This window comes from Dermochelys coriacea, chromosome 6, assembly GCF_009764565.3.
Source record: "Dermochelys coriacea isolate rDerCor1 chromosome 6, rDerCor1.pri.v4, whole genome shotgun sequence".
Classification (NCBI taxonomy): Eukaryota; Metazoa; Chordata; order Testudines; family Dermochelyidae; genus Dermochelys; species Dermochelys coriacea.
The window spans coordinates 20771365-20784990 of NC_050073.1; the positions used below are offsets into that span (position 1 = coordinate 20771365).

Below are 13626 nucleotides of genomic sequence, written 5' to 3' on the forward strand. Positions count from 1 at the left end.
TTCAATTCACCTCATACAAGTACTGCACTGCAATCTTTTTATCATGAAAGTTGAACTTACAAATGTAGAATTATGTAAAAAAAAACTGCATTCAAAAATAAAACAATATAAAATTTTAGAGACTGCGAGTCCATTCAGTCCTACTTCTTGTTCAGCCAGTCACTCAGACAATCAAATTTGTTTACATTTGCAGGAGATAATGCTGCCCGCTTCTTGTTTACAGTGTTACCTGAAAGTGAGAACAGGCATTCTCATGGCACTGTTGTAGCCGGCGTCACAAGATATTTATGTGCCAGATGTGCTAAAGAATCCCATGTCTTCATGCTTCAACCACCATTCCAGGGAACAAGCATCCATGCTGATGACGGGTTCTGCTTGATAACAATCCAAAGCAATGCAGATCAATGCATGTCCATTTTCATTATCTGAGTCAGATGCCACCAGCAGAAGGTTGATTTTCTTTTTTGATGGTTTGGGTTCTGTTGCTCTTTTAAGACTTCAGAGAGCATGCTCCACACCTCGTCCCTCTCAGATTTTTGGAGGCACTTCTGATTCTTAAACCTTGGGACGAGTGCTGTAGCTATCTTTAGAAATCTCACATTGGTACCTTCTTTGCATTTTGTGAAATCTGCAGTGAAAGTGTTCATAAAATGAACAACATGTGCTGGGTCATAATCCTAGACTGCTATAACATGAAATATATGGCAGAATGCGGGTAAACAGAGCCAGAGACATACAATTCTCCCCTAAGGAGTTCAGTCACAAATTTAATTAACACATTTTTTTAATGAGTGTCATCAGCATGGAAGCCAGTCCTCTGGAACGATGGCTGAAGCACAAAGAGGCATACGAATCTTTAGCGAATCTGGCACATAAATACCTTGCAATGCCGGCTATAACAGTGCCATGCAAATGCTTGTTCTTGCTTTCAGGTGACATTGTAAATAAGAAGCGGGCAGCATTATCTCCTGTAAATGTAAATACACTTGTTCAGCCAATTGCTAAGACAAACAAGAAAGTAGGACTGAGTGGACTTGTAGGCTCTGAAATTTTAAATTGTTTTGTTTTAGAGTGCAGTTATGTAACAAAAAAAGATCTACATTTGTAAGTTGCACTTTCATGACAAAGATTTTACTACAGTACTTGTATGAGGTGAATAGAAAAATACTATTTCTTTTGTTTATCATTTTTACAGTGAAAATATTTGTAATAAAAAATAATATATTTTGATTTCAATTGCAACAAAGAATACAATATATATGAAAGTGTAGAAAAACATTCAAAATATTTAATAAATTTCAATTGGTATTCTATTGTTTAACAGTGCAATTAAAACTGTGATGAATCGCGATTAATTTTTTAAATCACGATTAATTTTTTTGAGTTAATTGCATGAATTAACTGTGATTAATTGACAGCCCTACTTGTCTTACCTTCTGCTAGCATGGAGAACAATTGATCCTTGTTCTTTTTATAATAGCCCTTAAATGTTTGAAGACTGTTACAAGGTGCCCCCTCAGGCTTCTTTTCTCAAGACTAAACATGTCCAGTTTTTTAAATTTTTCTTCAGAGGTCAGGTTTTCTAAAACTTTTATCACTTCTGTTGCTTTCCTCCGGACTGTCTCTAATTTGTCCACATTTTTCTCAAAGTGAATGGTGCCCAGAACTGGACACCGTACTCCAGATGAGGTCTCACGGATGCCAAGTAGAATGGGACAAATACCTCCCTTGTCTTACAGATGACAGTCCTGTTAATGCACCCCAGAATTATATTAGAGTTTTTTGCAACTACATCACATTGACTAATATTCAATTTGTGAACCACTATAACCCCAGATTCTTTTCCATAGTACTACTGTCTAGCCAATTCTCCATTTTGTAGTTGTGCATTTATTTTTTTTCCTAAAAGTGTTGTACTTTACACTTTTCTTTACTGAATTTCATTTTCTTGCTTTCAGACCAATTCTCCAATTTGTCACGGTTAATTTGAATTCTAATCCTGTCCTCCAGAGTGCTAGCAACCCCTCCTAGCATGGATTCATCTGCAAATTTTATAAGCATACTCTTCACTCAATTATCCCAGTCATTACTGAAAATACTGACTTGTACCAGGCCCAGAACAGACCTTGGTGAGACGCTAGTAGATATGTCCTCCCAGTCTGACAGCAAACTATTGATAACTACACTTTGAGTACAATTTTTCAACCTTATATAATTTCATCTAGATCACATTATGCTGAGACAGAGGCTAGCTGAGTGGTTCAAAGCTGAATCTATATAGGGTCATTCCCTAAGTTCAGGGCTGTTCAAATTTGGGATTTGCATATGGAGCCTCTGCTACTAAAATACCACATATCCTGGGCCAAATACTGCAGTCCTTACTCAGGTAAACCCGCAATTGACTTCAACAACATAACAAATATTTTGAAAAAAAAAATCTGAAAAATGTTTTCCTCCTTTATCTCTCTGCTGAGATCAACTCACAATATGAGAATCTGTATTTCCCTTAAATGAGCTGATCACCTCAACAGCACATAAAGCAATGTAAGGAAAGCAAGGGCTGCAGATTCTTGTGTTCTTTCAGGCCTCAGATGTGGTTAGCAATATATAAATAAATTACAAAAATTTCAGCTTAATTTGCTCTTTTCATTGAAATTCAAAATTTCAACAGGATATTTCATTGAAATTTTGAAATTCAAACATGTTTTTGGTCTAGCGTCAACCTGAGGGACATCAGCAGCTGTTGCTAAGAGGAACACAAAAGCTGAAACTCAGAGCTGGGCAAGAATAAGTATTTTTGGGTCACCTTTAGCAGGCCAATGATTTGACAAGCTACTGTAGAAATATAGGAGATTTGAAAAAAGATGGAGTGTGCAAGGCTGTCATCTCCATGTTTTCCCAGAGTGATTTCACTGGTAAGATTTTCCCCTGTGTTAGGGAGACGAAGATTTCAGAGATATACCCCTATTGCCACTGCCCAGCCATTCTGCATATTGCCTGGATGTAACCAGCCTTCAAGTTCGGCAGCTGTGCTTCAAAACTGGCTTGCTTATTTTCTTCCAAAGAAGTTTGAATGCAAGGAAAGTGCCCCCTAGCCATCCCCCCCCCCAATTAAGTGAAATTTATTTTCCAGTCTATTTAGATAGATGTTTAAAAACCTCCTGGGACAGAACTGAGGGCCAAATTCTGAGAAGTGCGGAAGTCCGTTGGACTTGCAGGTGCTTTTAGGATTTGACCCCAGTTCTTTAGCTTCCTCTGGTAAAAGGTAGGCAGAAAACCCCTTTTGGGAGATGGAGATATTGTTCAGCAAGGTTATGACACCAACTCTGGCTCAAAGGCTGCCCAGGGTTTTCTGAGGTATGCCTTGTCCTTCCTTCTGTGCCATAATCACTCTCAGAGGTTTTGTGCACATTGGGCATTTTTGTCCTAAATTTCCCAAATTGCTACAACCAGTTCATTTCCATCGGGGTAGTGACAGTGGAGGTTGCAAATGTAGACCGAGTGCTAGGATTATAAGGGCTGTATTGTGTAGATTTGCCCACAGCAGGACTAGACATCACAGTGCTAGAAACACCAGCAGCCACCTGGAGTCCTGCCTGCACTAGCACTCCCAACATTGCTACCTGGATGGAACCTTCTCTCATGCTTGTGGCATCTGCAGAGCAACATCCTATAGATGCAGCTGTATACCCATAAGACAGTGCAGGGCCTCCTCTGTGACGTGTGGATATCATCCATGTCACATGGATGGAGCTGAAACTGTAGCAGGGCTAAGAGATTTTTTCACAAACAAGCCTCATACAGACGCCCTCAAAAACTCAGAGCAACTCAAATGTCTTGCTGCCTCTAATATTCTGCTGCCTGATCTGCCCTGAGTGGCAGTGCCATCCTTGTACTGGAGAAGTAGCCAAATTTTCAGATTTGCTTCTGAAAATCAGAAGCACGAACTGATATGGGTGAAGGTGCCATTCATACTCCATGTTTATTCACTTCTTGTCAAACATGCAAAGAGAGAGATAAGGATGTTAATAATGCAGGCAAGTATGCCCAGTAAAAAAGATTCTTCCTTGTCACCTTTGTACCTTTCTCACCTAACTTTCTCCTTTTTTGATTTCAGAATTAAATATTAATATGAAATTGTTTTTTCCCCTCTTTAATCTGCACACTCCTATGCTCTAAGCATGCTTTCTCTAACTCTTTTATGGTTTCCCAATTCATAACTTTGCTTGACCTTTGTTTTGCCCTTTTCCGAGGTGATTTATTTCCTTTTCATATAACCTCTTTCTCTAAACCCTTCCCACCCCTAAGTCTTAGTTTGCAAGACTTCAAGGATCTAATGATTTTCCGTTTTATTTTCCCATATGCTATTGCCTTTTTTTGGTTTTGTTCTGTTGCCTGTTGTTCTGAAGACATTCAGTAGGACGGTATGTGACGTGACTTCTGATTTCTTTCTCTTCAAATTTGGAAGAGGATTTTGTGTGAAGGAATCCTCAGATGGCAGAAGAGAAGGGACAATAAAGAAAGAAACATTAACACTAAGGCTTGGCCCACACTGCGGGAGGAAAGGGGGAATCGATCTAAGTTACGCAACTTCAGCTACGTGAATAATGTAGCTGGGTTGACGTACTTAGATCTACTTACCGCGGCGTCTTCACTGCGGTAGGTCGACGGCTGAAACTGCCCCGTCAACTCCACCTATGCTTCTCGCTCCAGTGGAGTACCAGAGTCAACGGGAGAGTGCTTGGCAGTCGATTTAACGCATCTTCATTAGACGCAATAAATCGACCCTCACTGGATCGATCGCTCCGGAAGTAAGTGTAGACATGCCCAACATGTCCAAGGGCATGGTCCATAGCCTATTGACATCAGTGGAAAGACTCCCATTGATGTTAATGGTGGAGCTGATCAGAAAATGGGGTTTATGTCTGTGAAAAATAATGATGAAAACAACAACAAAAAATCATTTTCATCTAAAGTTTGACATTTTTGGTGAAAAATTAAAATATTTAGTCCAAAACCCATTTTTTCATTGAAAAACGAAAATATTTCAATTTGGAAATACCATTGTAATGCTCATGGGAGTTGTTGTTTGGGTGCTTCATTCTCCTGTATAGGCTGAGCTTCCTTATTGGACTAAATATCGTATGTTGCATCACAGTCTCCACTTGTGGTGAGGGCAGGCAGTTGTATCATGGGAGTCCCTGGCTGTTGTGCATCATGGGAGATGTAGTCCAGCTGGGGAGCCTACACCATAGAGGAGAATGAGGACATGAGGAAAATAAATTACAAATCCCATGAGGCATCCTGCCAAGATATTTAAATCAAAGTATTTTGGGTTTCAGGCATTTGAGTTTTCAATTAAAAATAAAAATGTTCTGTGGAAAGAAGACACTCTTTACAAAAATTTTCGTTTAGTGGAAAAAAACCAATTTTCTGTCAAAAAAAATTTTTCAGGGAACATATCAATCAGTCCTAATCTCAGAGGCTTTGGATCAAATGACATCCTTGCAGATCCAAAAGTCCTATTTGCCTCAGTGGGAGTTTGGATCACACCAGAATCAGGCCTTTTTATAATGGAACAGAAGTAAAATGAAATGTTAACATCCCATAATTATTAGACCTGGTTGAAATTTTCTGAAATTTTGAAATTTCAAGAATTTGTTGGCAATCTTTTCCCCACTTTTTTTGGTCAAAATTTTGAGGATAAATGTCTCTGAAAATTCAAAATTTAAAAAATATTGATCCAATTTTTAGCCAGTTGAAATGTAGAAAAAAAATAATGAAAAACATTGTACAATCCCATTTTCATTTGGCCAAAATTTCATCAAAAATCCAATTGGGTAAAATTTCAACCAATTCTAAATCTAATAATATCATCTATACCAATGTTACTGGTTTTTTTTCACTCAGCCATGTTTTCACACCCCAGTATCTTTTCAGTTCACCCTCAGCTTGCTCTTTCAGTTCCTATCAATTTTATTAATTCTCTCTCCCATGTCATAGCTTCTAAGTTCCTCTTTTCTTGCACCCACCCCATTAATTTAACAGAGTTCAAGGTTGTCTTAATCAGGTATTTCTTTTTCTAATTTTCTTTTTGTTATTGCCTCTCATTCCATGATGCTTTGATCTCAAGAAGTTCATGAGGAAGGTATGTGAAACAACTTCTGAATGTATCTCTTTCCCTCAGCAGTGCTAGCATATACAGGAATTCTTAAGAAGGTGGATGGAGACAAGAAAATGTTCCATTCGTGTCAAATTATTACTCACACAGCATCATTTGCATTTAAAATGTTCCATCTGTACATTAATATGTAAGCAATGATCACTGCATGTAAAAAGGCACTAAGCTTGGGGGAACATGTAAATGCTTTGAAAACCTCCATTTGTCAAAACAATACAGAGTCCTATCTTCCCTTTTTCCCAGTTTTCCACCATGTAGCTCCACTGATTTCTCTAGAGTTCTCCTGTTGTACACTGGGGTGAAAAAGGAAGCATGTTCTGTAGGCATATTGCGCCCTTGGTTATGTGTGTATGTCTCTCCCATTTGATAGCCTAATCCTCTCTTCCTTGGATGCTTAAATTTCCCACTGACTTCAATGAGAGAACTGGGTGGATGAAAAATGCAGGGTTAGGTCCTTGATATGTGCCATATCGGAGCATCCTGGGATAACGTTTAGCCAAACGTGTTTATATAATGCATTCTATTGCCTACCTAAGTGTTCCTCTGTAAGGTTTTAATCCAGCTGTGAAGCTTTCTACTAAATGTCAAAATTATGTAACTTTGCAGACTGTAAAGAGAAGGTTTTTTCTTTTTAAAACATAACTTTGCAAGGCTGTTGTAGCATATATAACTAAATGTATGAAGCTATGCTACACAGCAGAATGTAGGTCTTACAAAGTGGATTTAAGTAAACCTTTACATAACAGTGACACATGGATACTAGCATTGTATAAGATATTTACAAGCTAGGTAGATGCATGAAGGGAGAGCAAAATGGTGGAACTGAGCTCTGGGACCAAAACATAGTGAGATATTTGTAAACCTACATTCTAGATATGAATAGTAACACAGGTTGTATATTCCCATCAGATTTGTAAATTTATGTTCACGGTCATGTTTAAAATAAGTACAAACACCTTAGTAAGCCAAATGGATTATCACCGCTTGGTTTACAATTTTTTTACATATTATGAAGGATTTATATTTCTTACCAGGCACCTGCATGCTCCATTTACCTGGCTTCATTCCATCACATCCTGTATTTTTCCATTTCTCACCCTTTCTCTTTCTTTTAATGGTATTACTTTTCTTTCCCTATAATCAATTCATATTCCCCTCATTGGCTTGAAAGGTTTGAGGTTGTTATAATCATGTGTTGCTTATTCTAATTCTCTTGTTTTCTGTCGCATCAATCTTGTTCCCTGACACTTCCCACCTGATGAAGTTCATGAACCAGGTATGTGACATGACTTCTGAATTCCTCTTTCCATCCTGCATTAGTGTGCAAGAATTCAAAGGTGGTAGAAGGGGAAGGGACACAATTCTGTTATGTTATCACTTACAATATGTTGGCTTTCAATCTTTCTTCTGTAACTTTGTCTCTGTAGATTGACTAGTGATAATGATAATCACTGCATGAAAAATGTTATACATTTTAATATACTGGGCCAGAGCCTCAGCTGGTTAAATCAGTGTAGCTCCATTTGGGGATCCACTTATTTATACCAACTCAGGGCCCACGTTCCATCTGAGGGCACGATTTGGCCCAATTCAGTTGGACATTGTTTTCCTAGCACACTAATTCATACACTCCCCCTGCTGCACCAAAGCATACTCCAGTTGTATAAGATGTATACTAAGCTACAAGTCTGTTCTAGTGCATAGCTTTGTAAAGCATAGATTAAACCCTCTATGCTTTGCCCTTTATATAAGTACAAGGTAGAGCCTGTGCATGAGGATCCATTCTTTTGGGGTGCTGGAAGAAAAGAATGACCACAAGCACAGAATAAAAATATGATGTCTCTATTCTGTTCACACTTATAAAACTGCATTGATGTAATAAATATGGTTCTCTGTAAACAAATGGGAGCCAGCAGTACTTAATTCACACAATATTTATGTATTTTGCAAGATTTACACTTTTTTTACCTTTCATCTGCATGCTCCTTCCCCTTTTTCTCCCATCCCCCTCTCTTCCCATTTCACACCTGTATGTGCCATTTGTTTTCTCATTAATGTCCTTAGTTTTCTTTCCTTGTAACCTATTCATAGAGTACACACAAGCTTGGCTTGAAAAAATTTAGGGTTATTGCCATCCTGTGTGTCTTGTTTCTAATTCTGTGTCTTCCTTTGCATCTTTTTCTCCTGACACTTCCTACCTAATGAAGTGCATGAGCCAGGTATGTGATGTGACTTCTGAATTTCTCTGTTTCAGTCTCAAGGGTTAACGTGCACAGGAAATCACAGGTGGTGCAAGGGAACAGGAGATAACAATAGTTTTTTTCTTTACTTCTCTACTTTTAATTGTTTTTCCTTAACCATTTTTCCAGAAAATAAAAAATTATGATATCTAATCCTAAATTCAGGGTGTAAGAATAACACATTTTAGGAAAAATATGAACCATTTTAAAATCCACTTAGGACTGCATCTGTGGTCTGGGGCTTTGCTCCTACAGCAGGGATAGAAACTCAGATCATCATTCTAGAGAAGCACAATGCAAGCCCCTTCCACTTGAGCTAATGGAGAAAATCCTCTAGCTATTTTTGAACCTCTCTTTTATGAACTAATGGGGGATTGAGTTCATAACATTGGAAAGTTCATAAAACTGAACATCTCAAAATCACCGTATATACAGTGCATAAGTTAATTGTTAATCATTCAGTAATGGTGTACCATAATGAATGGTAACAATATATATAGGGTTCCTGAATTCTTTGTGAGAACTGCATCTCTTCTTTGCCACCAAATCGCTGTGTCTTTTCAAAACTGTACAGCTGCTTGGACGTTGGCTGAAGGACTGAAATGACATTTGGTGGAAAGAAAAATGATGTTGGCTGCAGAAAGATGGTTCATGTAACCATCATTTATAAGACAGATGTTCCTAAAACTAAGCTTCTACTGTATTAAGGGTAGACCTTTGCAGAATTAAATTATATCATTAAATGTCGGTAAAGGTCAATTTCACTGTTCACACACAAACCAACAGAAGATATCAATATTTATTTTAAGCATTTAAAAGATTTTTATTGATTTAAATGTTCACATTTGTGCAAATTATGGATTTTAGGCTTTTTTTTATTTTTATCTATTTAAATTTTCACAGTTGTAGGAAATTGTGTGGGGTTCAATCAGTGTGGAGGCCAGACAATAATTATTTAATGATGGTAGAAGTTGAGATTCAAAATGTTAAAGCTTTATAACTGTTAAAACACAACATCACATATCAAAATATACACAATAAATATCCCTAAATCAAACTCTAATAAGTTCTCAAGCAGCATTTTTCTTACTGCTGGCTCTTACCTAGCTGTAAATTTTAATTATTGGTAGAAATATTTTTTCATCAGTTTTGTGTATGTGTGGTGAAATCAACCTGTTATTGACATTTACCAATAAAAATCTAATCCTTCCAAGCCCAATGAAGGGTATAGATTCCATCACGCAAAGTGGAGCAGTTCTGATTCCATCCAATAGAGGGCAGTGTTGCAAATAGGCCCTCTCCAGTTCAGTACAGACTAGTTGAAATCTATTTGAGGAAAAAGCCATTTTTGGCCCATTTGATTGTATAAAGGGAATCTAATGCTGCTTGGATCTTTGCATTACAGTTATGTATAATTAGCCATATTGTCTGGAATGCTTGCAAGAGAACCACATTTAAAGGTCAAAATCTTGATCTCAGATGTATAGGGTCAACCCTTTTGCATACTTGGAAAGTAGAGTACTGAAATTCATATCCTAGCTAGGCTGAAATTCACCACACAGACCTGTGAGCAAGGTTTTCCCCTTATGAAATAACATGTTTATAAATCAAAACTAGAAATAGATGTGTATAGCAACAAGAACACGTACAGATGCCCTTCCAAAACTGTATTCAAGGCATAAAGTGGCCTAAGTTGTAGATCCAGGAAAAACTAGAGAGAGATTTGTGCTGTTAGTTGATTATTAGTGATGGACCATTATATGTAACCAGGTTTTCAAGCCCTATAATGTTATAATGCAAATGAATGAAATCCCACTCTTGGAAAATGAGAGACCCAGTATTTCTTTGAGATCACTTTAAGTCCTATGCTCATGTGTAGCTTTAAAAATAGGAGAAACCTTTATAAATCATGGTGTTCAGTTCCTCTCTATAGGTTTTGCAAGCTTTATATTTCTTACCATGAAGCTGCATGTCTATTTCACCTGACAAAATCCTTTCACAACCCTGTCAATTTATTTGCCTTTTAAATGTTATTAATTTTATTTACCTATGATCTACTTCCTAAACACTCTCCCCTCACCTCCTCTGGCTTGAAAGAGCTTAAGATGCTTCTAATAACATGTTTCTTGTTCTCATTCTCTTGTTCTTGTTGCATCTTGTTCCATGACACTTCTCACCTGATGAAGTTCATGAGCCAGGTATGTGACACGACTTCTGAATTCCTCTTCGTAGTTCCAAAGTGCGTGTGTGTATGTGTGTGACCAGGAATCCTGGGTTGGTAGAAGAGAAAGAACATAAGAACAAATATAACCACAAATGATCACTTACAGCGGATTTTCTCCTTTAATCTCCATGCTTGCCTGCTACTTTAACTTACCGCATCTTTAATTCCCGCAGCCTCTTCCAACACCTTTGTTTCAAGTGTTCTCACTTTATTGCATCAATATTCTTATTTTCCTTCATTCATTCCTTGATGTCTTTCTCAGGCTCAAAGTGGTTTACATATGTATTCTGTGTTCCTCTTTTTCTCTGTTTCATCACTGCTTGCTCCATGACGCTTACAGAAGTTCACGAAGAAGGTATGTGACCCACTTAAAGAATCTCACTCCCTTTCTCTTTGGGCTGGTTTCCACTACAGGGAGATCAATGCTGCCCCAATTGATGCAGCAGGGATCGAGTTAGTGGGTCTAGTGAAGACCCGCTAAATCAACGGCAGAGTGCTCTCCAGTCGACCCCCGTACTCCAGCTGTCCGAGAAGAGTAAGGGAAGTCGACTGGAGAGCATCTTCTGTAGACCCAGCGCAGTGAAGACACTGGGGTAAGTCGACTTAAGTTATGTAGACTCCAGCTACTTTATTCACATAGCTGGAGTAGTGTAACTTAGGTCAACTTACCCTGGTAGCGAAGACAAGCCATTCCATTGCTGGGAAAACAGTATTCAAAAAGGTTAAGGTTGCACAAGATGAGGACCAAGAAAGGGATGTGGGAGGGGAAATTACCTCTTTTATGAAGAGTTTTGGATGAATGTTGAGAAAAGGGTTGTGTTTGCCAAGAGTTGTGGTTTCAAGCAATATGAAAAGTGTTACAGGTTCTGAACTGAAACTTCTGGCCTAAATTTTCAAGTGTGGCCTCAAGTTTTGGCTGCTCAAAATGGCCTGATTTTCAGAGAGTGGATGCTCAGCATTTTCTGAAAATCAGTCCCCTCTAAGGTGTCTCATGTTGGGCATCCAAAAATTGCAGCACTGATAATCCATAGACACTTGAAAATTTAGGCTTTTGATTTTAGCTAGAGCTACTGAAGGAGCTTTGGGTTCTAGATCAAATTATCGGGAGTGTTCTGAGTTCTAGAATGAAAAAATTAGCATATTGGGCAGTCCCTGCAGTGATGTTGGAAAATGCTTGAAAGACCTGTGGATGCTTTTGTGATCTTTGAGAGAGAGAGAAGGAGATTAAAATTTTGCTCTCAGAACTACTTATTTTGCTGCAAAGCTTGTTGATGATCCTTCAGATTATACGGTGGTATTTGCCAAAATTGTAATTCAAAGTACAGGTTGATCCATCTTGTCCATCTATAATTCTATAGTGTTTTTTGGAGAGCGTCCTCACACATGGTTGAGAGGGATTGTAGTCACAGAAAGAGAAGAAATAATGGATGAAGATTTAGATGGATGGAAGGATGTCTAGATGAGTGGATAAGAAAAGTGACTCCACAGAATTCTGCCAAAGTGAAAAACATACTGTAAAGAATAAAGCCACCCAATTTCACAAAATATGTTAGGTTATTTGTTATCGTCCAAATTCATGATTTCAGTACCTAATATACCTAATCTATAATGCTCAGTATGGAACTGCAAAGATTGCGGGTCTGGAAGGTGACATTAAAGAAAATGTCAGTAATTCAACACCCACGTCATTCTGTTAGGGTTTTTTTTCAAATTGGGGATTAACTGGAGAGAGATGCAGAATTGGTTTGGAAATAGTTTCAACTAACAATAGGAAAACAATCTTCTATGTAAAAAGCGCATGGCAAAATGCTGTTGTCTGTTGAGTCTGGTGTTCTCCTTTCTTTGTAAATTAGGCTAAACAAAGCTCATATTGCATGGTTGAGAGAGATTCTGAGGAGGCAACATCTAGAATATGGAGTCATGTGCTTTTCTTGTCTTTGTTCAAATCTCCACGTATGGGATTACTAGTTTTCTTCTCACTGAAATGAGACTATCCCACAGCAGGGTAGAACCTTCTGGGTCTTCACTGAATTCCAGTTGCTTGGGAGATGGTTCTCCCTTAAACTCTTTCCTTGACACCTTTTATGATACTTCAAGTTGTTCTCTTCTTGTAATTTATAGGAGGTTGAAATTCTGTATGCTAATGAATATGATCCCATGAAATTCGGTTGAGAATCTGGCAAGCACAGATGATTTTGATTATATCTGTCAGTCATACCCTGATGGATTCCAAGCAACGTAAAATCTGGATGTTTTTTAGATTTTCGTTGGAAGTGGAAGAAAAATGCAAAAAAACAAAAACAAAACAAACAAAAAACCCCCATTCGCTTAATAATTTGCTTAAAATAAAATTGCATATGAGGGTATGTTTGTGGAAAGCAAATTTTGAATTCACAAATGTGAGGGTTAGCACTAGAAACCTGATTCTAAGAAGGAACAGAAATAATATTATGGCCTATCAAAACTAATCGACACGATATGAATTTCCAGTATCCAGTATTAATACTCTCAGTCTGAATTATGAATACTTAAGATAAAAATTCTGGAATTATTCTACAAACAATTTAGAAAATGGAAAGCTCCTTGCAGCAAATTTGTAAATACATGTAATCCTTCTGCCAGTCAGAGTTGGCATCAACAAAGATCGGATTCAATATCTAGGGATTCCTTTCCAAGAATACAATGCAAAACAGGCTCAAGCTCCCACCCAGTGACCTGGGACAATTACACACTATCCCCTGGGCACCTCTAAGAGGCAATACTTCCCCTCTCGCAAGCATAGAGTCTGAGTGTAGCAAAACCTTTTAATAAAAGGAGGGGAGTAACTCAGCATTAATTTGGGAAAATACTGCAACTAGGTTCATAAACATAAATCCTGAGCAAAAGACCCACCCCCAAGTAAGTTAGGCAGTGTCCTTTTTTCCTCAGGTTCTTAAGTCCAGCAATCCAAAAGTCCCTTTAATGTGCCCGTCCCTTCTCTG

General features: G+C 38.0%; 1 protein-coding gene across 6 annotated transcripts in view; it reads left to right on the forward strand.

Moving 5' to 3' along the window:
• Positions 1–13626, forward strand: part of TNNT3 (troponin T3, fast skeletal type) — a 55870-nt gene that overhangs the window by 11445 nt on the left and 30799 nt on the right. For 3 of the 6 annotated variants that reach the window (XM_043516742.1, XM_043516747.1, XM_043516746.1), the window contains exons 4-7: positions 6134–6148; positions 7446–7457; positions 8389–8400; positions 10608–10619. The exons of 2 other annotated variants lie outside the window; for them this stretch is intronic. In XM_043516742.1, coding sequence (XP_043372677.1) covers positions 6134–6148; positions 7446–7457; positions 8389–8400; positions 10608–10619 — 51 coding nt within the window. The remainder of the gene's footprint in view (positions 1–6133; positions 6149–7445; positions 7458–8388; positions 8401–10607; positions 10620–13626) is intronic. One more of the 6 variants, XM_043516743.1, reaches the window with a different exon arrangement.